The following is a 25,342-nucleotide window of genomic DNA, read 5'->3' on the forward strand; positions in this document are numbered from 1 at the left end:
GCACATGCGCTAAGAGCAATTGAGCCTTTGTCAATTATATGGGATAAATTCTGAGCATGATGTATAGCATGTGACCGAACAAGTAAGGCTACTTTCACACTTCCGTCGGTACGGGGCCGTCGCAAACCGTCGGCCCGACGTACCGACGGATGTTGTGCTAAATTTAGCACAACGTGGGCAGCGGATGCAGTTTTACAATGCATCCGCTGCCCATTGTGATGAGCAGGGAGGAGGGGGCGGAGTTCCAGCCGCGCATGCGCTGTCGAAAATGGTGGACACGTCGCATAAAAAGTTACATTGAACTTTTTTTGTGCCGACGGTTCGCCAAAACACGACGCATCCGTCGTACAACGGATGCAATGTGTGGCCATATGTCGCAATGCGTTGTAAATGCAAGTCTATGGAGAAAAAACGCATCCTGCGGGCAACTTTGCAGGATGCGTTTTTCTCCAAAACGACGCATTGCGACACAGCCCAAATGACGGAAGTGTGAAAGTAGCCTTACCAGAAGAGGAGTTTGAGCACTACATCACCCATAGCAAGAGAAAATCTGCCAGGATATAAATAATAAGATATACTATTGAAAAAAAAAAACAACTAGCATTAAAATATAAAAAAAAGCCTTTAATTATTTGCAGGAAGGATATAAGCAACAGTTAAAAAAAAAAAACTAACCAGATTATTTTCCAGACTTTACCAGAAACCAGACTCTCACCAAATAACAGATTGAATGCAATTGCCTGAACTTATAGTTGCATAATATAAAAATGTAATGTAACATAAAGTAAATAATAAAGCCATAGTGTAATAAAGTATTGCATTTATTCTCTTCATGCAGAGTGGTCTACCCCACTTTATCCCTCTTAGTCCTTTCTGTGGATTTGACTTTGCTCCGGGCTTCAGCGGCTGGATGAATATTTATATAATCACACAGAGAAATATAATTACATCTTACAAGATCTAGAATATCCCAGGCATCATGTCACTGAAATAAATAATGAGCACGTGGACCTGGCTCATGGGGAGGCTTTCAGACATGCTTTTTTAAGTAAAAATCTGTAAACATTTGGATGCGCCTACCGCAATGTATAAAGGAATAGAAAAAAAGACAATTCCATTAGATAGAGAAATCGTGTAAAGTCTACGATAAAAGAGTCTAAGCAATGCAAAAACCACCTGGAAGCAAAGCTTTCTCTTCATTGTCCATTTGATATTATGGATTGTAACTACTGTGTATAAGGCTGAGCTTCAAAACTAGACACAGGAGATAGACAAGAGTGGCATTGTATCTGGGGAAATCAAACTTTTTTTTTTATTGATCTCCGCTCCTAAAACGTCCCCCTACAATTATAAAATAAGCAGTAATAAAGGGTCTGAAAGGGAGACTGTTATCCCCCAAGTACGCTAATTAAACTACTTATATATGTAGGGGACTTAGCCTCTATTAAAATCATATCTGTAGTATAGATATTAGTGGTTCCTTTGGCAGAAAAAAACATTTTTTATTCAAATGAGCGGGCTTTGGTGCATCATTGGTGCACTGTTACTCCCTCTCCTTTTGTATACTGAGCCCTTTGTCATATTTTGATTAATAGCGCTGAAGCGAGCACTGCCTGTACCCAATGAGTGATTCTGCACCTCAGTATGGACCCTACAGGAGCCCAGCCGCGCTCCCTGAGTGTCACTGTGGGCTCTCATCTCTGGCTTCCTTCTGCGGCCAGTGGCCTCCTGTCTGCACCACTGCTCAGAGTGGCGGACACAGGTGGGAAACCCCCCTATTTTAGATATAGGTGCAGGCCCCATATGTGGTACTCAAATAAGGCAGCACACTGCGGCGCTAAAACATGCAAACATGAAACATGAAAATTGAACTGCATTACTGCACTAGAAATATGAAAAAATGAGAGCGTTTAGCGCATAAATTGGCCAAATTTATGTGTACCTGGTAGCCACATTAGGGCATCTCTCTTATACCAGGTCCCACACTTGCCTTTCCTCGCTTAGAATAAACGTCTTCATCTGAATGGGTACTTGTGAAACCTCTTCTAAAGGTACCTTCACACTGAGCAACTTTAGAACGATAACGATAGCGATCTGTGACGTTGCAGCATCCTGGATAGCAATATCGTTGTGTTTGACACGCAGCAGCGATCAGGATCCTGCTGTGACATCGCTGGTCGGAGCTAGAAGGCCAGAACTTTATTTCGTCGCTGGATCACCCGCTGACATCGCTGAATCGGCGTGTGTGACGCCGATCCAGCGATGTGTTCACTTGTAACCAGGGTAAACATCGGGTTACTAAGCGCAGGGCCACGCTTAGTAACCCAATATTTACCCTGGTTACCATTGTGAATGTAAAAAAAAAAACCACTACATACTTACATTCCGGTGTCTGTCGCGTCCCCCGATGTCAGCTTCCCTGCACTGTGTCAGCACTGGCCGGCCGTAAAGCAGAGCACAGCGGTGACGTCACCGCTCTGCTTTACGGCCGGCGCTTACACAGTGCAGAGAAGCTGACGCCGGGGGACGTGACAGACACCGGAATGTAAGTATGTTAGTGTTTTTTTTCTTTACATTTACAATGGTAACCAGGGTAAACATCGGGTTACTAAGCGCGGCCCTGCGCTTAGTAACCCGATGTTTACCCTGGTTACCTGGGGACTTCGGCATCGTTGGTCGCTGGAGAGCTGTCTGTGTGACAGCTCTCCAGCGACCACACAACGACTAAACAGCGACGCTGCAGCGATTGGCATCGTTGTCTATATCGCTGCAGCGTTGCTTAATGTGACGGTACCTTTAGACTAAATTTCTCTCTCTCTGTGGAGGGGTAATGGACCTGCTGCGATTAAAACACCTGTGACTCATATAAATGTAAGAGGGTAGTGCTGTTATGAACAGTAACACGCTGCCACTTTAAGAGACAGCACCCCCTTGTCTGGTGCGATGGAATATCCTGCTTCCCCCTGCGATAGACGGTGAAGATAAACTGCCCTAGGATGAGGGGAGGAGTTGAGCCTGAACTGTGTGTGTGAGCTGAAGCTGCTAGAGACTGAGAACTGTGTGCTGTTTGCTACAAGAAAGGTCCTACAGCTTGGGACGAAGTTTACTTGTGAAATTTGCAAGACTTTTCCGGGTACAGCAAAGGTGGCTGTCCTGTGCTAGTTTGTGAAGCCACAAAGATACTGAGAAAGGGACTTACAGTTTCCAGGAGCATCCCTAGGATCCATAAGCAAGGAGAAGACCACGTTTCACAGAGCTGACAGAAAGCCGTGCACACCACCATATTGGACTTCTGGGGGCCCCCTGGGACTGGACCTGAGTCCCCAACATCACCGTGAGTCTGTTTTTGTTTGGTGCACCTGTTAGGGCCTAGTGTAGGCTTCAATAGTCAGTACACGGGAGCCGTGTGGCCTGCTTAGTAAAGGCCAGGGAGGTTATACATAGAGTAGCATCGTTATTTGTTAATTGTTTAAACTTGCTTGTGAGACATATTCTGAGTCTGTAATAGTTGTAGCACTGTGCTATTTTACAGGAAAGATAACACATGTACATTGTCTTTTGCCATTGTAAACCCCTGTTTGCATCTTCCTCATTCCCTTCATTCCTTGCCTTCTAATAAATCAACCCTTTGTTGTTTGCACCTCATCTTGTGTACAGTAGTCATCCTGCACAGTGGTGGCCCCCCGGCCATCGCTTCATAAAGTCTAAATGCTCTCATTTTTTCATATTTCTAGTGCAGTAATGCAGTTCAATTTTCATGTTTGCATGTTTTAGTGCCGCAGTGTGCTGCCTTATTTATTTGACTTTATACGAGTTGGTGACTCTAGGTTCAGCACCTGTTCACACTTATTCTATGTTTGGATGTGATGGTCAGTTTTTTTAAATCCATATGTGGTACTGACATCCAAAAATATTTATAGCATATCTTTTGATTATTCAAAGAATGACCCTTGTCAGATAACCCTTTTTGAAGATTTGTACGAGATTCAAAAAACACGGTAGCCTTCTTCCAAAAACAGCGCCACTCATGTCTCCTGGATATGTCTGGTACTGCTGCTCGGCCCTATTCACGTGAATTTGGTAGTACCACACATAGCCCGAATACAGTGCCATTGTTTTTTGTAAGAACGCAGACAGGATTTGTAAATTCGTACATCGCTTTTAATGGAAAACCTTTGAAGTCAAGGACCAACAGCTGAAATTCTACCCTGACCGCCATTCAGGGGTCCAAGAAAAGTAGGAGACAACTTGTATGTAAGGCTACTTTCACATTTCCGTCAGTACGGGCCCGTCACAATTCGTCGGGCCGACGTACCGACGGAAGTTGTGAAATTACTGCACGACGTGGGCAGCAGATACAGTTTTTCAACACATCCGCTGCCCATTCTGCAGTCCGGGGAGGAGGGGGCGGAGTTTCGGCCGCGCATGCGTGGTTGAAAATGGCGGACGCGACGCAAAAAAAAAGTTACATTGAACTTCTTTTGTGTGTCGCGTCTGCAAAAACACGACAGATCCGTTGTGATCCGTCGCGAATACAAGTCTATGGGCAAAAAACGCATTCTGCGAGCACATTTGCAGGATCCGTTTTTTGCCCAAACCGACGGATTGCGATGGAGGACAAAAGACGGAAGTGTGAAAGTAGCCTTATAAACAATGGCAGCTCTATACTTGTCACATAGTTTTCTACCATATAGATATAATTAGGAAACAGTTACCAATTTGAGCACAATATGCTGTACATTCTCACATGTAAAATGTAAATGAAGACCAGAGAAGACGTGTATGTGAGACTAATGATTCCCAGCACTGGTGTAGTACTGACTTCAGGGAATATCATTACCATAACCTGCTGGAATACTCCACGAGGCTGCACTCCGGAAACTCTCTCATTTGCATTTTTTTTCATCCCAGTGGAGATGTTAACCCCTTACCGGCATCGGACGTACTATACCGTCCGATGCCGGCTCCCCTGCTTTGATGCAGGGCTCCGCGGTGAGCCCGCACCAAAGCCGGGACATGTCAGCTGTTTTGAACAGCTGACATGTGCCCGTAATAGGCGCGGGCAGAATCGCGATCTGCCCGCACCTATTAACTAGTTAAATGCCGCTGTCAAACGCAGACAGCGGCATTTAACTACCGCTTCCGGCCGGGCGGCCGGAAATGACGTCATCGCCGACCCCCGTCACATGTCCGGGGGTCGGCGATGCGTCTCCATTGTAGCCATAGAGGTCCTTGAGACCTCTATGGTTACTGATTGCCCGTCGCTGTGAGCGCCACCCTGTGGTCGGCGCTCACAGCACACGTGCAATTCTGCTACATAGCAGCGATCAGCAGATCGCTGCTATGTAGCAGAGCCGATCGTGCTGTGCCTTCTTCTAGCCTCCCATGGAGGCTATTGAAGCATGGCAAAAGTTAAAAAAAAAAGTTAAAAAAAATGTGAAAAAAATAAAAAAAACATAAAAGTTTAAATCACCCCCCTTTCGCCCCAATCAAAATAAATCAATAAAACAAATATCAAATCTACGCATATTTGGTATCGCCGCGCTCAGAATTGCCCGATCTATCAAATAAAAAAAAGTATTAACCTGATCGCTAAACAGCGTAGCGGGAAAAAAACTCGAAACGCCAGAATTACGTTTTTTTGTCGCCGCGACATTGCATTAAAATGCAATAACGGGCGATCAAAAGAACGTATCTGCACCGAAATGCTATCATTAAAAACGTCATCTCGGCACGCAAAAAATAAGCCCTCAACTGACCCCAGATCACGAAAAATGGAGACGCTACGAGTATCGGAAAATGGCGCAATTTTTTTTTTTAATTTTTAGCAAAGTTTGGAATTTTTTTTCACCACTTTAGATAAAAAATAACCTAGTCATGTTTGGTGTCTATGAACTCGTAATGACCTGGAGAATCATAATGGCAGGTCATTTTTAGCATTTAGTGAACATAGCAAAAAAGCCAAACAAAAAACAAGTGTGGGATTGCACTTTTTTTGCAATTTCACCGCACTTGGAATTTTTTTCCCGTTTTCTAGTACACGACATGCTAAAACCAATGATGTCGTTCAAAAGTACAACTCGTCCCGCAAAAAATAAGCCCTCACATGGCCAAATTGACGGAAAAATAAAAAAGTTATGGCTCTGGGAAGGAGGGGAGCGAAAAACGAACACGGAAAAACGAAAAATCCCCCGGTCATGAAGGGGTAATCATTGCAATTTTTTTTTTCATAAATGACTAATAATTTACTAAAACAGTCATTTATAGCTCAACTAGCAAATGTACAAACCTTATGTGCATGGAAAATTGTCTTTCTTTCTCTGTGTCCTCTATATCTGTTGTGAATTCTGCTTTTGGGTTCCCTTCAGTGGTTGTAGGTGGGAATGCAGTTGTCCCTGAGTTGCAGTCCTGGCCAGGTGTATCTGCTGATTGCAGTTCTGACTGGGATATTTAGGTGTGCAGGATTCATTAGTCTTTGCCAGTTGTCCATGGTTCTGGGAGGTTTTGGATCTTTGTCTGGTTCCTCCTGCCTTGCTGCCAATTCAGCAAAGATAAGTGTCTGGTTTTTGTTTCTGTGGCACACATGCTGTGTGCTTAATAATTCTGTGCTATTCATTTGTTTTCTCTTGTCCAGCTTAGATTGTGTCAGTGTTTTCTCAGTCTTGTTGGATTCTCTGGAGTTGCAGATATACGCTCCACATCTTTAGTTAGATGGTGGAATTTTTTGTATTTTCTGCTGTGGATATTTTTGGAAGGGTTTTAATACTGACCGCTTAGTATTCTGTCCTATCCTTTCCTATTTTAGCTAGAGTGGCCTCTTTTGCTAAATCCTGTTTCCTGCCTGTGTGTGTCTTTTCCTCTACTACTCACAGTCAATATTTGTGGGGGGCTGCCTATCCTTTGGGGTTCTGCTCTGAGGCAAGGTAGATTTCCTATTTCCATCTATAGGGGTATTTAGTACTCCGGCTGTGTCGAGGTGTCTAGGATTTGTTAGACACACCCCACGGCTACTTCTAGTTGCGGTGTCAGTTCAGGATTTGCGGTCAGTATAGTTTCCACCTACTCCAGAGAAACTTTCATGCTGCTCCAAGGTCACCGGATCATAACAATATCATCCATTTATCCCCCAACCTTAACTTACTCAAAACATTATTGTAACTTCTATCATCCCCCACCCATCAGTTGATATAAGAGGCAGCGCTGACATAGAAATTGCAAAGCTCTCTACCATATCATACAAGTGAATGTGATAGCTTCAGTACCACTCGTGGCCACTACACAATCTACAGCTCTGTGCCACTCTGCACCTGCAAACAATTGATCGGTGGAGATGCCGGGAGTCAGATCTCCACCAATCTCATACTGATGTCCTACATCACATCTATCTGGTATTGATGATATCCTACAGATAGATTACTAATATTATAGACTGGAAAAAAAACACTTTAATATTAACTTATAGCAGACAATATCAGCAATTGTGGAACTATTAGTTAATCAAGGAGTCACCCATGGTTCAAAAAAATATGTTGCTTCTGCTCCCTATACCCTCATTCCAGGGGTGGACACAGACAGCTTGGGGCCCCTGGGCAGGAAATGTGTCTGGGCCCCCCTCCTTTTAAGGCGACATAATATATATGTATGTATATATATATATATATATATATATATATATATATATATATATATACATACATATATATATATATATATATATATATATATATATACATACATATATATATATATATATATATATATATATATATACAGTATATATATATATATATATACATACACACACAGTCAGGACCAAAAGTTTGGGCACACCTTCTCATTTAAAGATTTTTCTGCATTTTCATGACTATGAAAATTGTACATTCACACTAAAGGCATCAAAGCTATGAACTAACACATGTGGAATTATATACTTAACAAAAAGTGTGAAACAACTGAAATTATGTCTTATATTCTAGGTTCTTCAAAGTAGCCACCTTTTGCTTTGCACACTCTTGGTCCCAAACCCATTTATAAGGCAAGAAATCCCACTTATTAAACCTGACAAGGCACATCTGTGAAGTGAAAACCATTCCCGGTGACGACCTCTTGAAGCTCATTAAGAGAATGCCAAGAGTGTGCAAAGCAAAAGGTGGCTACTTTGAAGAACCTAGAATATAAGACATATTTTCAGTTGTTTCACACTTTTTTGTTAAGTATATAATTCCACGTGTGTTAATTCATAGTTTTGATGCCTTCAGTGTGAATGTACAATTTTCATAGTCATGAAAATACAGAAAAATCTTAAAATGAGAAGGTGTGTCCAAACTTTTGATCTGTACTGTACATAATAAGTGAGTACACTATACACTAAGGGACTGTGCTATACATAAGTGAGTACCCTTTATACTAAGGGACCGTGTTAGACATAGTAATCGATTAATAATGTCTTCCTCCACCTCCCCCTTTTCCTACATCCATTATAAATCCCCCTTCCTCCCATCCCAATCCCCAACCCCCATGATTGCCCTCTTCACCACCTCCATCATTGCTTTCTCCCCACAACCCCATTATTGCCCATTCCACCACCTCCATCATTGCCTCCTCCCCACCACCCCATCATTGTCCTTTCCACTGCCACCATCATTGCCTTCTCCCCCATCACCCCCATCGTTGCCCTCTCCGTCAACCCAATCATTGCCTTCTGCCCCATTCCCCCATCATTGCCCTCTCCTTCACCTACGCACACACAGACATTCACCTCTCTACACACACACCTCATCTCACCTCTGCGCAAGGTATCCTGAAGCCGCACCATCGCCGTCAGCTCCCTGTCTCACACAGCTGTGGCGCTGAATGATGATGTCATTCAGCCGCTGCTGTGTGAGACAGGAAGTGTGGGCAGGAAGCAGGACGGATCCATTCCCTGCAGCTCGCTCCGCTGCCATTTTCTCTTACAGGCAGCAGAGCTGCAGGGATTGCTCCATGCCTGCCGCACAAGGGCATTCTGGCCAGGGGCCCCTGGAGCCTCAGGGTCAGATAAACTGGTCAGATTGCCCTCATGAATAGCCGCCCTGCAGGGGCCACCCGGAGCCTCTGGGCATCGTTGCAGCTGCAGCGGTTGAACCGGTGGTATGCCCGCCCATGCCTCATTCTTTGCCAAGGTGGCTTCTTCCTTTGTAGGATGACGAGTAAAATGTCACCTTACTGCTCATCTTGGGAAATCAAAGATGGGAGGAATACAAGGATACGCTGTATATCTGTCAAAATGCTGTTCCCTCCTCCTCTATATAGTCTTGGAAAGGTACCAGTTAGAGATTTTACCATTGCCCCTTTAGCAGCAGATCACTTTATAAAATCTATAAATTAAAGAAGGGCTGGTTACTTGTAATAAATGTGGTATTTTTCTACCTGGTGTAAATGCTGCTGTTCTCCTGAATCCGGTGTTGTTTTTCTTTTATTTCTGCGCCTCTCCATTCCTGAGATAAGGCCTCCTCTTCCCTGTGTATAAATCTAGTCTTGTTAACCAAGTGGGCGGGATCTTTGTTTCCATCTGATGACCACACCCAGTTGGAGAACAACTAGATTTGAATACATATCTCAGGAATGGAGAGGCGCAGGAATAAAAGAAAAATAACACCGGATTCAGGAGAACGGCGGCATTTACACCAGGTAAATAAACTACATATTTTTTAACAACTATCAGGTCTTTTTTTTTATAGAATGTATAGACAGGGGTTGTTTATACATCCTGTTAACCTTCATTTAGTTGCGTGAGGTCCATTGAACCCCAATCAATTTTGCTTTTGCCATTTTTCTGCCAAGTATGGAAGGTACCGTATGTTTTTTTCTGTAGCTTCCTAGCTCGAGCGCCCCTCCCTCCTCTGTGCATTGGAGACGCGACGTCGCGTACATGTGCCACAGCGACGTGAGTGCTTCCAATAGTGTAAGTATTTTGGGGAGATTAACTGAAGGTGAAACAGGAGAACCAGAGGATGCAGAACTATGAACTAGTTATGTTCATCTGTAGAAGAAACATGTTAAAAAAAATCTTCTCCTTTTGAGTAATCATCCGATCGTACCAGAAACTTTAGAATACAGTGTATTGATTAGCAGTTGGTACATGGCCGATGAAAGGAAAAAATGTGGAAAAAATGTGTTAAAATAGATCAAGTCAGCCCTTTTTCTTGATGTTTGTTGATGTTCATGGGAAGAATTACACTAAATGCAATCCAGTGCCCGCTGTAAAAGCGAAAGCCTATAATAATCACCTTGCTTATAGGGCATTAGTCAGTACAAAACTGATCTGTCTGGTTTCCAAGAACAGCGTCGTCTGATGGAAACCTCAGTGACCCTATTGTAGGTCAATAGGATCTATCAGGATCTTTTTCAAACCGGATATGAGATAGATGTCATGACTCTTTCAAGAACAGAAACCTTGACGCTAATGTGAAAAGACCCTTCTTAATTTGCTAGCGGCCCCTATACTCCATTAATGGGGATCCATACAGAGACGGATCCGTACAGTTTGTCATCTGTGACATCTCTATGAGGGGACACAGTTGCCATTCCTTGTGATATCCAGATCCAGAAACCATGGGATAGAGAATCAGAGAAATCATCCCCACAAAGGGATTTGCAAAAAAATGGTGTCCATCAAAAAGCAACAAATGGCTAACTGTAGCGTCTAATAAAAATCAACGAATACATTGAAGATCACGACTGGAATAAAATGTCATTCTCCACGTTCAAACACTGTACGGTCATTAAGGGAATGAAATCCTCGAGTCTTCTAAGACACGGCTCCGAGCAACAGGTGGTGGAGACAGATAAGTCAGCTCTCTGCACAAATGACCCCCGCTGTCCAGACAGCTCCTGCACCCACCATTAACGCTACTGACTCTAACAGAGAATAATTCCCATTTAATGCAACACTACCCATAATTAAAGGGCATCAATTATAAAGTTCCGAGCATCTAAATGTCATGTGCATCAGGGCTTGTTAATTGTCCGACCCCAGAGCTGCTGGTACTGCTGCATTACTGACCTGTCCGTGCCTAAGCAAGGGGAACCCAAAGGCCAAGGATGAGAAGGCTCGGTGTCTTCAAGCAGCTGCCCTGGCTATTTTTGCCACTATATATAGCTATGTGCTGCGGTGCATGCCGGGATTGGGATTTCTTACCATATCACGGCCTGTAAAGGACAGCAGGCTCTAAAGATGTGACCTGCATAATAATGTGAGAGGAGCGAGAGCAGGGAGGAGATAGTGGAGGGAAGAAATACTGAAAGCTTCATAGTACAGATAGGAGCTTGTACAACTTCCTCCTCAGCCCGTTAACCCTTCTGGGTAGAACGTCAAAGCAATATTTAACAAAAAGGGGAAAAAAATAAACAACAATATTACAAATTCTCATATAATTTTAGTACCACATACTATTATATAAATTTCTTATTTACCGTAATTTTTATTTTAATCTATTTTTAATTCCATAGTCCCTACTTGACTTTTTCTTTGCTTTTCTGTTCTGGGTATATCCTGTAATGTGCATTCATCACATAGTAACATAGTAACATAGTTATTAAGGTTGAAGGAAAACTTTAAGTCCATCTAGTTCAACCCATAGCCTAACCTAACATGCCCTAACATGTTGATCCAGAGGAAGGCAAAAAAACCCATGTGGCAAATAGTAAGCTCCACTTTGGGGAAAAAAAAATCCTTCCCGACTCCACATACGGCAATCAGACTAGTTCCCTGGATCAACGCCCTATCAAGGAATCTAGTACATATACCCTGCAACATTATACTTTTCAAGAAAGGCATCCAATCCCCTCTTAAATTTAAGTAACGAATCACTCATTACATCATATGGCAGAGAGTTCCATAGTCTCACTGCTCTTACAGTAAAGAACCCGCGTCTGTTATTATGCCTAAACCTTCTTTCCTCCAGACGTAGAGGATGCCCCCTTGTCCCTGTCTGAGGTCTATGATTAAAAAGATCATCAGAAAGGTCTTTGTACTGTCCCCTCATATATTTATACATTAAAATAAGATCTCCCCTTAGTCTTCGTTTTTCCAAACTAAATAGCCCCAAGTGTAAGAACCTATCTTGGTATTGCAGACCCCCCAGTCCTCTAATAACCTTGGTCACTCTTCTCTGCACCCGCTCTAGTTCAGCTATGTCTTTCTTATACACCGGAGACCAGAACTGTACACAGTATTCTAAGTGTGGTCGAACTAGTGACTTGTATAGAGGTAAAATTATGTTCTCCTCATGAGCATCTATGCCTCTTTTAATGCATCCCATTATTTTATTTGCCTTTGTAGCAGCTGCCTGACACTGGCCACTGAATATGAGTTTGTCATCCACCCATACACACAGGTCTTTTTCATTGACGGTTTTGCCCAGAGTTTTAGAATTAAGCGCATAGTTATACATCTTATTACTTCTACCCAAGTGCATGACCTTACATTTATCCCCATTAAAGCTCATTTGCCATTTATCAGCCCAAGCTTCTAGTTTACATAAATCATCCTGTAATATAAAATTGTTCTCCTCTGTATTGATTACCCTGCAGAGTTTAGTGTCATCTGCAAATATTGAAATTCTACTCTGAATGCCCCCTACAAGGTCATTAATAAATATGTTAAAGAGAAGAGGGCCCAATACTGACCCCTGTGGTACCCCACTGCCAACCGCTACCCAGTCCGAGTGTGCTCCATTAATAACCACCCTTTGTTTCCTATCCCTGAGCCAGCTCTTAACCCACTTACACATATTTTCCCCTATCCCCATTATTCTCATTTTATGTATCAACCTTTTGTGTGGCACCGTATCAAAAGCTTTTGAAAAGTCCATATGCACTACGTCCACTGGGTTCCCTTGGTCCAGTCCGGAACTTACCTCTTCATGTCAGACTAATCTGATCAGCTTCTATGAACGGTCCCTAGTAAACCCGTGCTGATACTGGGTCATGAGGTTATTCCTCCTCAGATACTCCAGTATAGCATCCCTTAGAATACCCTCCAGGATTTTACCCACAGTAGAGGTTAAGCTTACTGGCCTATAATTTCCGAGTTCAGTTTTTGTCCCCTTATTGAATATTGGCACCACATTTGCTATACGCCAGTCCTGTGGTACAGACCCTGTTATTATGGAGTCTTTAAAGATTAAAAATAATGGTCTATCAATGACTGTACTTAGTTCCTGCAGTACTCGAGGGTGTATCCCATCCGGGCCTGGAGATTTGTCAATTTTTGTGATTTTTAGACGCCGACGTACTTCCTGCTGGGTTAAGCAGGTGACATTTAATGGGGAATTTTTATCACTAGTCATTTTGTCCGCCATGGGATTTTCTTGTGTAAATACTGATGAAAAAAAGTAATTTAGCATATTGTCTTTTTCCTCATCTTCATCCACCATTTCATTTTTAAGGGGGCCAACACTATCATTTTGTAGTCTCTTACTAGTTACGTGTTCCGACCAGTTATCCCCTAAAATTTATGGGTCCTTACTAATGAAACCAAATACGTTGGCCGGGTCTAGCGGCACATCTCAACAGTGCACATGAGCATATTATAGACTGCGCATGCACAACCTGAGACACTTATATGTGGTGGATAACAACAAATTGTATTTTGGAGCTCCTGACATGCCACATTCAAAAGAAGAAAAAAATAACAAGAATTGCACCAGGTGCACAGGGTGGATAAAAAAAGAATTTGTGAATAAAACCTGAGGTCTAAAAGATAATGTTTCTCCTTGTGGAGAGTGACATACCGGCCCTGGCATATCAATGTAAGGAGACTTATTTGCCATGCAATGCTCCTCTGGGAAATTCAATATGCAAATTGCCTCTTCAGAGATAATAAAACCTGAATATTTCAGTTGTACTTTGTATTTTTAGAACTCATTAGGTTTTTTTTAAACTCCAGGAAAACACCTTTAATCATGAAGGTCTGGTTTGGAACCGCCTTAATGATTATTTTAGGAAATTGTTCAACCGGATATTCCCTAATTATCAGTTATTGCAGCTATAGCATTCTTCACTATAGTACTAAAGTACATATTGAGACTTTATCTTAATGTTTCATACTGAAAATTTGCCTGCTCACATGTTTGGACCACACATTAACCACTCTATAGGGGGTTCCATCTGAACCCTCAGAATGACGGGATTTGGACCCCCCATGCCCTGTAAAGTTCACATTCACTATAATGAGGCAGTAGAAGATACTTTGCATGCCGGCTGGCTTCCATTCCAATGGTGTTCATCTATAGTGTGGTCATCTATGCTTTTTTGGGCATTCGTACGGATTCCCAGATGAGTCACAAACATGTGGCTCAAATGTGGTGTGAACAGTCCCTTTACATCCCTCAGGGGTTCACATCCAACTTATCCGCCTTCATGAATGGTAAACCTCCCTCACTTGCTTTGCAGCAGTATATCCTTATCTTCTGACTTTTTTTTCCTATGCAGCATTGAATCCTTTACTCTACTAAAGGTACCGTCACACTCAGCGATGCTGCAGCGATATAGACAACGAGCCGATCGCTGCAGCGTCGCTGTTTAGGTCGCTGTAGAGACGTCAAACACGGCAACTCCAGAACGATGCAGGAGCGATCCTGTGACGTAACGGCGACTCGCTTATCGTTCTTGCTGGTTGTTAGCTCCATGTAAAACATTTCTGGCATCGTTGCTTTTGATGTCAAACATGACGATACATGCCGACCTGACGACGAAATAAAGTTCTGGACTTCTAGCTCCGACTAGCGATGTCACAGCGGGATCCAGATCGCTGCTGCTTGTCAAACACAACGAGATCGCTATCCAGGACGCTGCAACGTCACGGATCGTTGTCGTTCTCGTTGCAAAGTTGCTGAGTGTGACGGTACCTTTAAGCTAAAATAGAAGCAGCTATTCATTCTGGCAAATCCGTTGTACCCTGTGTCTAAATAAAGAACCACGGCAGGTCTGCGTTTGGCAGAAAGAGGCAAATCGATACCGTCAAGGACAGACATTCTTTGCTGCTCTTAAGGTACAGTCACACATAGCGACGCTGCAGCGATACCGACAACGATCCGGATCGCTGCAGCGTCGCTGTTTGGTCGCTGGAGAGCTGTCACACAGACCGCTCTCCAGCGACCAACGATCCCGAGGTCCCCGGTAACCAGGGTAAACATCGGGTAACTAAGCGCAGGGCCGCGCTTAGTAACCCGATGTTTACCCTGGTTACCATCCTAAAAAGTAAAAAAACAAACGCTACATACTTACCTACCGCTGTCTGTCCTCGGCGCTCTGCTTCTCTGGTCTGGCTGTGAGCGCCGGGCAGCCAGAAAGCAGAGCGGTGACGTCACCGCTCTGCTTTCCGGCTGACCGACGCTCACAGCCAGAGCAGGAGGAGTGCAGAGCACAGCGCTGGAGGACAGACGGCTGTAGGTAAGTATGTAGTGTTTGTTTTTTTACTTTTAGGATGGTAACCAGGGTAAACATCGGGTTACTAAGCGCGGCCCTGCGCTTAGTTACCCGATGTTTACCCTGGTTACCAGCGAAGACATCGCTGAATCGGTGTCACACACGCCGATTCAGCGATGTCTACGGGGAGTCCAGCGACGAAATAAAGTTCTGGACTTTCTTCCCCGGCCAGCGACAGCACAGCAGGGGCCTGATCGCTGCTGCCTGTCACACTGGACGATATCGCTAGCGAGGACGCTGCAACGTCACGGATCGCTAGCGATATCGTCTAGTGTGACAGTACCTTTAGGCCAGGTTCACACATCCCTAATATATGTCTGCAGGTGACAACTTCCGATCTCCTGGAAAGGATTCTCCAGAATACAGCTCTTTCTTTGAACTTTTCTCTTTAAAAAAAAAAAAAATGCCCCCTTCCATTTGGCAATCTCTGCTCTTACGGGAGACAATGGGTAAAAATTGCAAACTTTGGGCCCTGCCTCATCGCAAGCATTTTTTTCTAAATGTCTTTTATTACCTCTCTTGTAGTATGCGTTACCATTTTTTTTCACCAAATTCATAAAAAATGGTGCATGACCTTTACGCAATATTAAAAAATGCTCATTTACTTTTACTCTTTTTATGCGCCTTTTTATTACAAAAACTTGCATGATCCATTAAAATGTCTTACTCTGAGGGCTCGTACACACGACCGATTTTCTCGTACAAGCACTAATCCTGGTTTTCACAAATATCTCTCATACCTATGCTATTCTGTGGGGCTGTGCACATGTCTGATTTCGTCCACAGACTGAGTGGTCTATGGAATAAAATTAAAGATGTCCATTGCAAGTCTATGGATCTGTGGAAAAAAATCAGACCGCATTCGATACGATACGATACGATACACTTTATTGATCCCGTGGGAAATTATGGTATCACAGCAGCACAACTTAAATCATAAAAATCATAAAGGAATTCCATAGTTGACATGACAGTTTGTTGACAGAAGAACATTATACATTAGAATAGGACATACACAACGAGTGAACTGAATGTAGAGAAATGAGTAGACATTCACCTTGGTGGTTTAACCCTAATGTTATTGTTGTACATTCCCATGGCAGTTGGCACAAACGATTTCCTATATTTTTCCTTCTTACACCTCAGAAGTATTAGCCGGTTGCTGAAGGTGCTCTTCTGTCTCATGAATAGCTCATATAATGGATGTGCATTATTGTTCATAATTGCCATACACTTTTTCAGAGTTCTTCTCTCCACTACCTCCCCAAAAGAGTCCAGATTGTAGCCCACAGCAGAACTTGCCTTCTTAATAATCTTATTCAGCTTATTAGCATCAGAGGCCCGCACACTACTACCCCAGCACGTGATTGCAAAAAAGATGGCACTTGCCACCACAGATTGGTAGAACATTTCTAACATTTTGCTACACACATTAAAAGACCTCAGTTTCCTTAGGAAATACAGTCTGCTCATCCCCTTCTTGTAGACAAACTCTGAGTGGCATCTCCAGTCCAGTTTGCTATCCAAATGGACCCCCAAATATTTGTAACTCTCCACCTGCTCTACCTCCTGACCAGCAATAGTGATCGGTAAGCATTCCAACTTTATCCTGCTATAGTTGGCCACCAACTCCTTGGTTTTCTTAACATTTAGCTGCAGATAGTTACCATTGCACCAATCCACGAAATTCGACACCACCCTTCTATATTCCTCATCCCCCTGATCTCCCCTAATGCATCCCACAACCACAGAGTCATCCGAAAATTTTTGAAGATGGCAAAGTTCAGATTTATACTGAAAGTCTGAAGTATACAGTGTGAATAGAAAGGGCGCAAGCACCGTTCCCTGGGGGGCACCTACACTGCTCAATAATCTGCTTGACACCACTGCTCCCATCTGTACAAACTGTGGCCGATCTGATAGGTAGTCAGTTATCCAATTTCTCATCCCCTCCTCCACCTTCATATCAGTCATCTTTTTGTGTAGTAAAAGTGGCTGCAGGGAGTTAAATGCACTCGAGAAATCGAAGAACATCGCTCGCACCGTGGCTCCGTCATTCTCCAGAAATGAATGTACCCTATGTAACAGAGAAAGAATAGCATCATCCACCCCCAATCTATGTCGGTAAGCAAACTGAAGGGGATCAATAAAAGCATTGACCCTCGGTCTTAAGTGAGCAAGCACTAATCTTTCCAAGGCCTTCATAGCATGAGATGTTAAGGCTACAGGACGATAGTCATTTAGGGTTGCAGGAGAAGAAGTCTTGGGTACCGGCACCAGACAGGAAGTTTTCCATAACACCGGTACCCTCTGTGTTTGTATACTTCCATTAAATAGGCGTGTAAAGACAGTACACAGCTGGTCTGCACAAACTTTAAGGACACGTGAGCTGAGTCCATCAGGTCCTGCAGCTTTACCAATGTTAAGTGACTTAAACTGCCTCCTCACATCATTTTCGGATACTCTAAAATTGGTCTGCTCATCCTCCAATATCGATGTTGCAGAATTTGCACCCAGGTCCCCTCCACTATCAGTTGGCACATGTACACATGTACTGCTGAACCTGTTGAAATACTCATTCATCTCATTAGCCTTGTCCATTGTTCCTGGATCATTTTCAAGCCTCAGCTTAAGCCCAGTCAGTAATTTCATTCCTGCCCAAACCTCTCTGGTATTATTGTGGGACAGTTTCTTTTCAAGTTTAATTCTGAAGGCTTCCTGGGCCTCCTTTATTTTATGCTTCAATTCATGCTGTATCATTTTAATTTCCTCTTTGTCACCCAGTTTAAATGCCTTTTTTTTCCTGTTGAGCAAATGCTTCAATTCCTTTGTTATCCATGGCTTGTTGTTTGCAAAACACCTAATCTTTTTAGTCGGCACCAACATATCAGTGCAGAAGTTAATGTAGTCAGTCACTCTACCAACCACTTCATTAACATTTGTATACTCGTCCATTGTCCCAAGCAGCACATCCCAGTCTGTAAGATGAAAGCAATCCTGTAAAGCCTGTTCATTTGTTGGATTCCACATTCTAACTGATTTAATCTTAGGAGGCTGTGTACTAACAACAGGTTGGTAGACTGGTGACAATAGTACAAGATTGTGATCAGATTTCCCCAAGGGCGGCAGGGTAGACGATGAATAAGCATTCTTGACATTCGCATAGAGTAAGTCCAACGTAATTTTGTCACGTGTTGTACATTTAACAAATTGATAGAATTTAGGTAAGGCAGTAGACATTTTAGCCCGGTTAAAATCCCCAGAGATTACAGTAAGCGAGTTGGGGTGTTTCATCTGGAGCCGGGCAATGACTCCTGACAGCACTTCACCTGCAGCCTCATGGTTTGCAGTTGGTGGTATGTACAACACTATTGCAATAACAAGCGAGAATTCTCTAGGAATATAGTAAGGTCTGAGGCCAACAGCTAGCAATTCAATGTTCGGACAACAATGGCGCTCCCTTACAGTCACATGCCCCTGATTGCACCAACCATTGTTTATGTAGAGTATAACTCCACCACCCTTTTTTTTGCCGCTCTTCATAGTGTCTCTATCCGCCCGGACCATGTGAAATCCTGGTACTGAAACACTTGAGTCCGGGATCTCGCCACGTAACCATGTTTCAGTAAAACATATCAAACTGCATTCCTTGTATTCCCTCTGGGTCCGTATTAATGCCAGCAGTTCATCCGACTTATTACCCAGTGATTGAACATTCCCCATGATGATGGACGGAACTACAGGTTTAAACCGTCTTCGCCTTGCCTTAAGTTTTTTGCCCGCTCTGCAGCCTCTGTAGGGTCGCCTTACCTCACACGGGACACATGGTCTACCCACCGCAGGAGAAGGCATTAGCCTGCGCAGCTCCAGAAGTCGGACCCTTGAGTAAGCAACACGTTTATGAACAGACTTAGGGACATCAATCAAAACCTTGCCCATGTTAGTCGCACTAAGCCTGTCCGTGTAGGGAGGTATACAGTGCACGCCTCCAGACATAACTGTACCAATTCCCAGACAGGTAGTGGCCGCCTGGCAGTAGGTGCGTATAATACCAGTCCTAGGTTGCAAGGAGATCACAAATGCACTGTAAATCCAGATAGCTGCGGGTAGCAGCAAACATCCAAGGGAAACCTTCCAGGGGAGCCAAGGATCAGAAGCATACATCCAGAAAGCTGTGGGTAGCAGTATGCATCCAGGGGAAACAAATCAGAGTATCCCAGGTTCAGAAGCAACCAGCCAAGGGGAAATCCAAGGGTTCAGCATAAATCCAAGGGTTCAGCATAGATCCAAGGGAAGCATTCCAGCGGATCCAAGTTCAGAAGGAGAAGGTATTGGGGAAAAGAAAATTCCTTAGGAGTACCAAAAAGCTGAGGTTCAGAAAGAAAAAGGTTCACACATAACAAAAATAATTCCAAAATAAAATAAAGTAAAGTAGAACAAAACAAAATAAAACAAAACAAAACTAAAACAAAACAAAACTATTGCTGCTGCAATGGGCTGCCACTAGCACGGCGCCTTATTGTCCTCATCCAGCAGAGAGCAGACAGACACGTCTGCTCTCCTTGGTGTCTACTAGAATATCATCATTCAGATGACTTCTTTACGGACTGACAGAAAGGACAAAGCGGAGAAACTTTTTTTTCTTTCCATGTATGAGAAAAACTGTTGCCACTCTGATCAAACTCTGATCAGAAATAATCGGTTGTTTTTTCTTATTTGTTGAGAAATTGGTCATATGGGCCTACCCTAAGGCCGGCCTCACACTAGCGAGTTTTACGGATGTATGAGAGGTGCAAAAAATACGGATTGCATATGGTACAATGCGCCCAAATTTTGCACATACACACTACTAACATTAGTAGTGTGGACTATGCAAAAAAAAAGGGATATGACATGGTTTACTGTATGTAAACCATGTCTCATATCATGTCGGGTTTGAGAAGGAGATAGGAAAAGCCGGCAACTGAATTACCGGCTTTTAAGCTATCTAGCGCTGTATGATATATTAATATATATACAGTTAGGGCCAGAAATATTTGGACAGTGACACAATTTTCGCGAGTTGGGCTCTGCATGCCACCACATTGGATTTGAAATGAAACCTCTACAACAGAATTCAAGTGCAGATTGTAACGTTTAATTTGAAGGGTTGAACAAAAATATCTGATAGAAAATGTAGGAATTGTACACATTTCTTTACAAACACTCCACATTTTAGGAGGTCAAAAGTAATTGGACAAATAAACATACAAACAAAATATTTTTATTTTCAATATTTTGTTGCAAATCCTTTGGAGGCAATCACTGCCTTAAGTCTGGAACCCATGGACATCACCAAACGCTGGGTTTCCTCCTTCTTAATGCTTTGCCAGGCCTTTACAGCCGCAGCCTTCAGGTCTTGCTTGTTTGTGGGTCTTTCCGTCTTAAGTCTGGATTTGAGCAAGTGAAATGCATGCTCAATTGGGTTTAGATCTGGAGATTGACTTGGCCATTGCAGAATGTTCCACTTTTTGGCACTCATGAACTCCTGGGTAGCTTTGGCTGTATGCTTGGGGTCATTGTCCATCTGTACTATGAAGCGCCGTCCAATCAACTTTGCAGCATTTGGCTGAATCTGGGCTGAAAGTATATCCCGGTACACTTCAGAATTCATCCGGCTACTCTTGTCTGCTCTTATGTCATCAATAAACACAAGTGACCCAGTGCCATTGAAAGCCATGCATGCCCATGCCATCACGTTGCCTCCACCATGTTTTACAGAGGATGTGGTGTGCCTTGGATCATGTGCCGTTCCCTTTCTTCTCCAAACTTTTTTCTTCCCATCATTCTGGTACAGGTTGATCTTTGTCTCATCTGTCCATAGAATACTTTTCCAGAACTGAGCTGGCTTCTTGAGGTGTTTTTCTGCAAATTTAACTCTGGCCTGTCTATTTTTGGTATTGATGAATGGTTTGCATCTAGATGTGAACCCTTTGTATTTACTGTCATGGAGTCTTCTCTTTACTGTTGACTTAGAGACAGATACACCTACTTCACTGAGAGTGTTCTGGACTTCAGTTGATGTTGTGAACGGGTTCTTCTTCACCAAATTAAGTATGCGGCGATCATCCACCACTGTTGTCATCCGTGGACGCCCAGGCCTTTTTGAGTTCCCAAGCTCACCAGTCAATTCCTTTTTTCTCAGAATGTACCCAACTGTTGATTTTGCTACTCCAAGCATGTCTGCTATCTCTCTGATGGATTTTTTCTTTTTTTTCAGCCTCAGGATGTTCTGCTTCACCTCAATTGAGAGTTCCTTTGACCGCATGTTGTCTGCTCACAGCAACAGCTTCCAAATGCAAAACCACACACATGGAATCCACCCCTGACCTTTTAACTACTTCATTGATTACAGGTTAACGAGGGAGACGCCTTCAGAGTTATTGCAGCCCTTAGAGTCCATTGTCCAATTACTTTTGGTCCCTTGAAAAAGAGGACGCTATGCATTACAGAGCTATGATTCCTAAACCCTTTCTCCGATTTGGATGTGGAAACTATCATATTGCAGCTGGGAGTGTGCACTTTCAGCCCATATTATATATATAATTGTATTTCTGAACATGTTTTTGTAAACAGCTAAAATAACAAAACTTGTGTCACTGTCCAAATATTTCTGGCCCTAACTGTATATACTGTATGTGTGTGTCTCACTGACATATATATATACTAGATGGTGGCCCGATTCTAATGCATCGGGTATTCTAGAATATGTATGTCCACGTAGTATATTGCACAGTCACGTAGTATATTGCCCAACCACGTAGTATATTGCCCAGCCACGTAGTATATTGGCCAGCCACGTAGTATATTGCACAGCGACGGAGTATACAGCACAGAGCCACATAGTATATTGCCCAGCCACGTAGTATACAGTACAGAGCCACGTAGTATACTGGCCAGTCACGTAGTATATTGCTCAGCCACGAAGTATATTGCCCAACCACGTAGTATATTGGCCAGCTACGTAGTATATTGCACAGCGACGGAGTATACAGCACAGAGCCACGTAGTATATTGCCCAGCCACGTAGTATACAGCACAGAGCCACGTAGTATATTGCCCAGCCACGTAGTATATTGCACAGTCACATAGTATATTGCCCAGTCACGTAGTATATTGCCCAGCCACGTAGTATATTGCCCAGTGACGTAGTATATTGCCCAGCCACGTAGTATATTGCCCAGTTACGTAGTATACTGCCTAGTGACGTAGTATATTGCCCAGTGACGTAGTATATTGCCCAGTGACGTGGTATACAGCACAGAGCCACGTAGTATATTGCCCAGTTACGTAGTATATTGCCCAGTGACGTAGTATATTGCCCAGTCACGTAGTATATTGCCCAGCCACGTAGTATATTGCCCAGCCACATAGTATATTGCCCAGCTACGTAGTTTATTGCCCAACCACGTAGTATATTGCCCAGTGACGTAGTATATTGCCCAGCCACGTAGTATATTGCCCAGTTACGTAGTATATTGCCTAGTGACGTAGTATATTGCCCAGTGACGTAGTATATTGCCCAGTGACGTAGTATACAGCACTGAGCCACGTAGTATATTGCACAGCGAAGTAAAATACAGCACAGAGCCACGTTGTATATTGCACAGCGACGTAGTATACAGCACAGAGCCAAGTAGTATATTGGCCAGTCACGTAGTATATTTTTCAGTGACGTAGTATATTGCCCAGTCACGTAGTATATTTCCCAGTTACATAGTATGTTGCCCAGTGACGTAGTAATACAGCACAGAGCCACGTAGTATATTACACAGCGAAGTAGAATACAGCACAGAGCCATGTAGTATATTGGCCAGTCACGTAGTATATTGCCCAGCTACGTAGTATATTGCCCAGCCAGGTTTGTCACAGGTTAAAAAATAAACATATACTCACCTTTCCAAGGGAGCCCTTGTAGTCCACGGCAGCTTCCGGTCCCAGGGTTGGTATGAGCGAAGGACCTGTGATGACGTCGCGGTCATATGACCGTGATGTCATGGCAGGTCTTTCTAGCGCAGGCGCGCAGGACCTGTGATGACGTCACGGTCACATGACCGTGACATCATGGCAGGTCCTTCTCCCATACCATCTTTGCCACCGGAACCTGCAACGGAAGATGGCGGCCGGAGCGAGCGACTACGGAGGGTGAGTATAGCAGGTTTTTTTTTTAACATTACATTTTTTACTATTGATGCCGCATAGGCAGCGTCAATAGTAAAAAGTTGGAGACACACAGGGTTAATAGCGGCGGTAACGGAGTGTGTTACCCGCGGCATAATGCGGTCCGTTACCGCCAGCATTAACCCTGTGTTAGCAGTGACCGAAGGGGAGTATGCGGGCGACAGGCACTGACTGCGGGGGAGTAAGGAGTGGCCATTTTCTTCCGGACTGTGCCCGTCGCTGATTGGTCACAGCAGCCATGACAGGCAGCTGGCGAGACCAATCAGCGAATGAATAACCGTGACAGAAGGACAGACAGAAAGACGGAAGTGACCCTTAGACAATTATATAGTAGATATAGACAGTATATATGTTTTTACGATTATTTGAGCACATGGATCCATTGTATGTCCGTATGTCGGTTTTGCAAGCCTGCGAGAAAATCTCGCAGTACGGATGCCATACGGATTACATACGGAGGATGCCATGCGCAAAATACGCTGACACACCCTGCCTACAGATCACCATTTTGGGGACTTTTCTGCGTTTTACGGACGTAAATAACGGACCGTATTTTTATACGCTGAGTGTGAGGCTGGCCTAACAGTTAGCAAAACTTTCTGAAAACAAAAAATAAAAATTATTCCGGGTGACAAAATTTTTTTAAAAAGTTAGCAACTTTTGAAAAGTTACAAATAATAAATTAGTCCCAAATATCTGGCTACAAAAAACAAGTCTGTCATAGTGAACAGAGAAAAGAAACGGACAAACATGTAGAAAATAGACTCCAAAATAGCAGCAACTTTAAAGAGGAATTTGTCGCTAAAAACAGCCGAAAAACGGGAAGAAGTAAACAAAAAAAAACGCAAATGCAGTAATGAATGGGGATATTTACCTTCCAGGTTTAACTGTCGGCTGAGAATTATTTGATCACGTATCTGCTTTGTAGAAAGCACTTTAAGAACCATAATAACTTACTGGTGTTAGGAGTCGAGTTTCCTCTGCTGCACAGGGGGAATCTCGATCCGTGTCCGCTGCGGTCTCCCATTCGGCATCGGCCGCAGTGGGCTCTGCTCAGCGGAGGCGTCGCTCCCAGCGTCTTACTGGGACTGATTATGTGCAAAGGGTTACTGCTGCCTTTTCTGGCTCTCCTGTTGTACCCTGCACTGATCTGCGGCGAGCGGGCTTCTCTGGGATTAAGTCCTTATTTGCACACACTGAGCATGCCCAGGGCAAGATCTCCCGTTGGAGATCGAGGGTCACATGCTCAGGTACTGCAGCACATCCCATTGGTCCTTTTGGCAGGTCCTGAAAGGGCAAAAACTTCTGTAGCTGTTTCCTGTGCTGCAGCTATATAAACTGCGCATGACCGCACGGCCATGCGCTAGTATTGTCTTGATATTATGTGTGTGTGTAGATGGATATATGTCGATGGATGAAAGCTCCTAAGTATCCCTCCCTAGAGTTGTTGACTGCTCGCGGATGATGGTAGCTATCTAGCGCCCGACTAGCCATCTGCACGTAACACACATAACAGCGTCCTGTTGCTGTGCCTGCCAGTACGGCGCCGTGCGCTTCCTCTGCGCTTTCCTTACCCAAGCCTGGGTGGTTAGTGGCGTCCGTCAGTGCGGCACCGCACGCACTCTCGTGCCTATAGATTCTATTATATAAG

At 43.6% G+C, this 25,342-nt stretch overlaps 1 protein-coding gene across 3 annotated transcripts in view; it reads right to left on the minus strand.

Moving 5' to 3' along the window:
- The window catches only part of AK1 (adenylate kinase 1), a 112,670-nt gene that overhangs the window by 50,306 nt on the left and 37,022 nt on the right, over positions 1 to 25,342 (minus strand). The window contains exon 1 of one of the 3 annotated variants that reach the window (XM_069748222.1): positions 11,045 to 11,219. The exons of 1 other annotated variant lie outside the window; for it this stretch is intronic. Coding sequence is in view for 1 of the 2 variants with exons in the window: in XM_069748221.1 (XP_069604322.1) it covers positions 11,180 to 11,182 (3 nt within the window). In the remaining variant the exon portion in view is untranslated. Of the gene's footprint in view, positions 1 to 11,044; positions 11,220 to 25,342 lie in introns of those variants that run through there. One more of the 3 variants, XM_069748221.1, reaches the window with a different exon arrangement.

Source organism: Ranitomeya imitator, chromosome 2, assembly GCF_032444005.1.
Source record: "Ranitomeya imitator isolate aRanImi1 chromosome 2, aRanImi1.pri, whole genome shotgun sequence".
NCBI classification, from domain to species: Eukaryota; Metazoa; Chordata; class Amphibia; order Anura; family Dendrobatidae; genus Ranitomeya; species Ranitomeya imitator.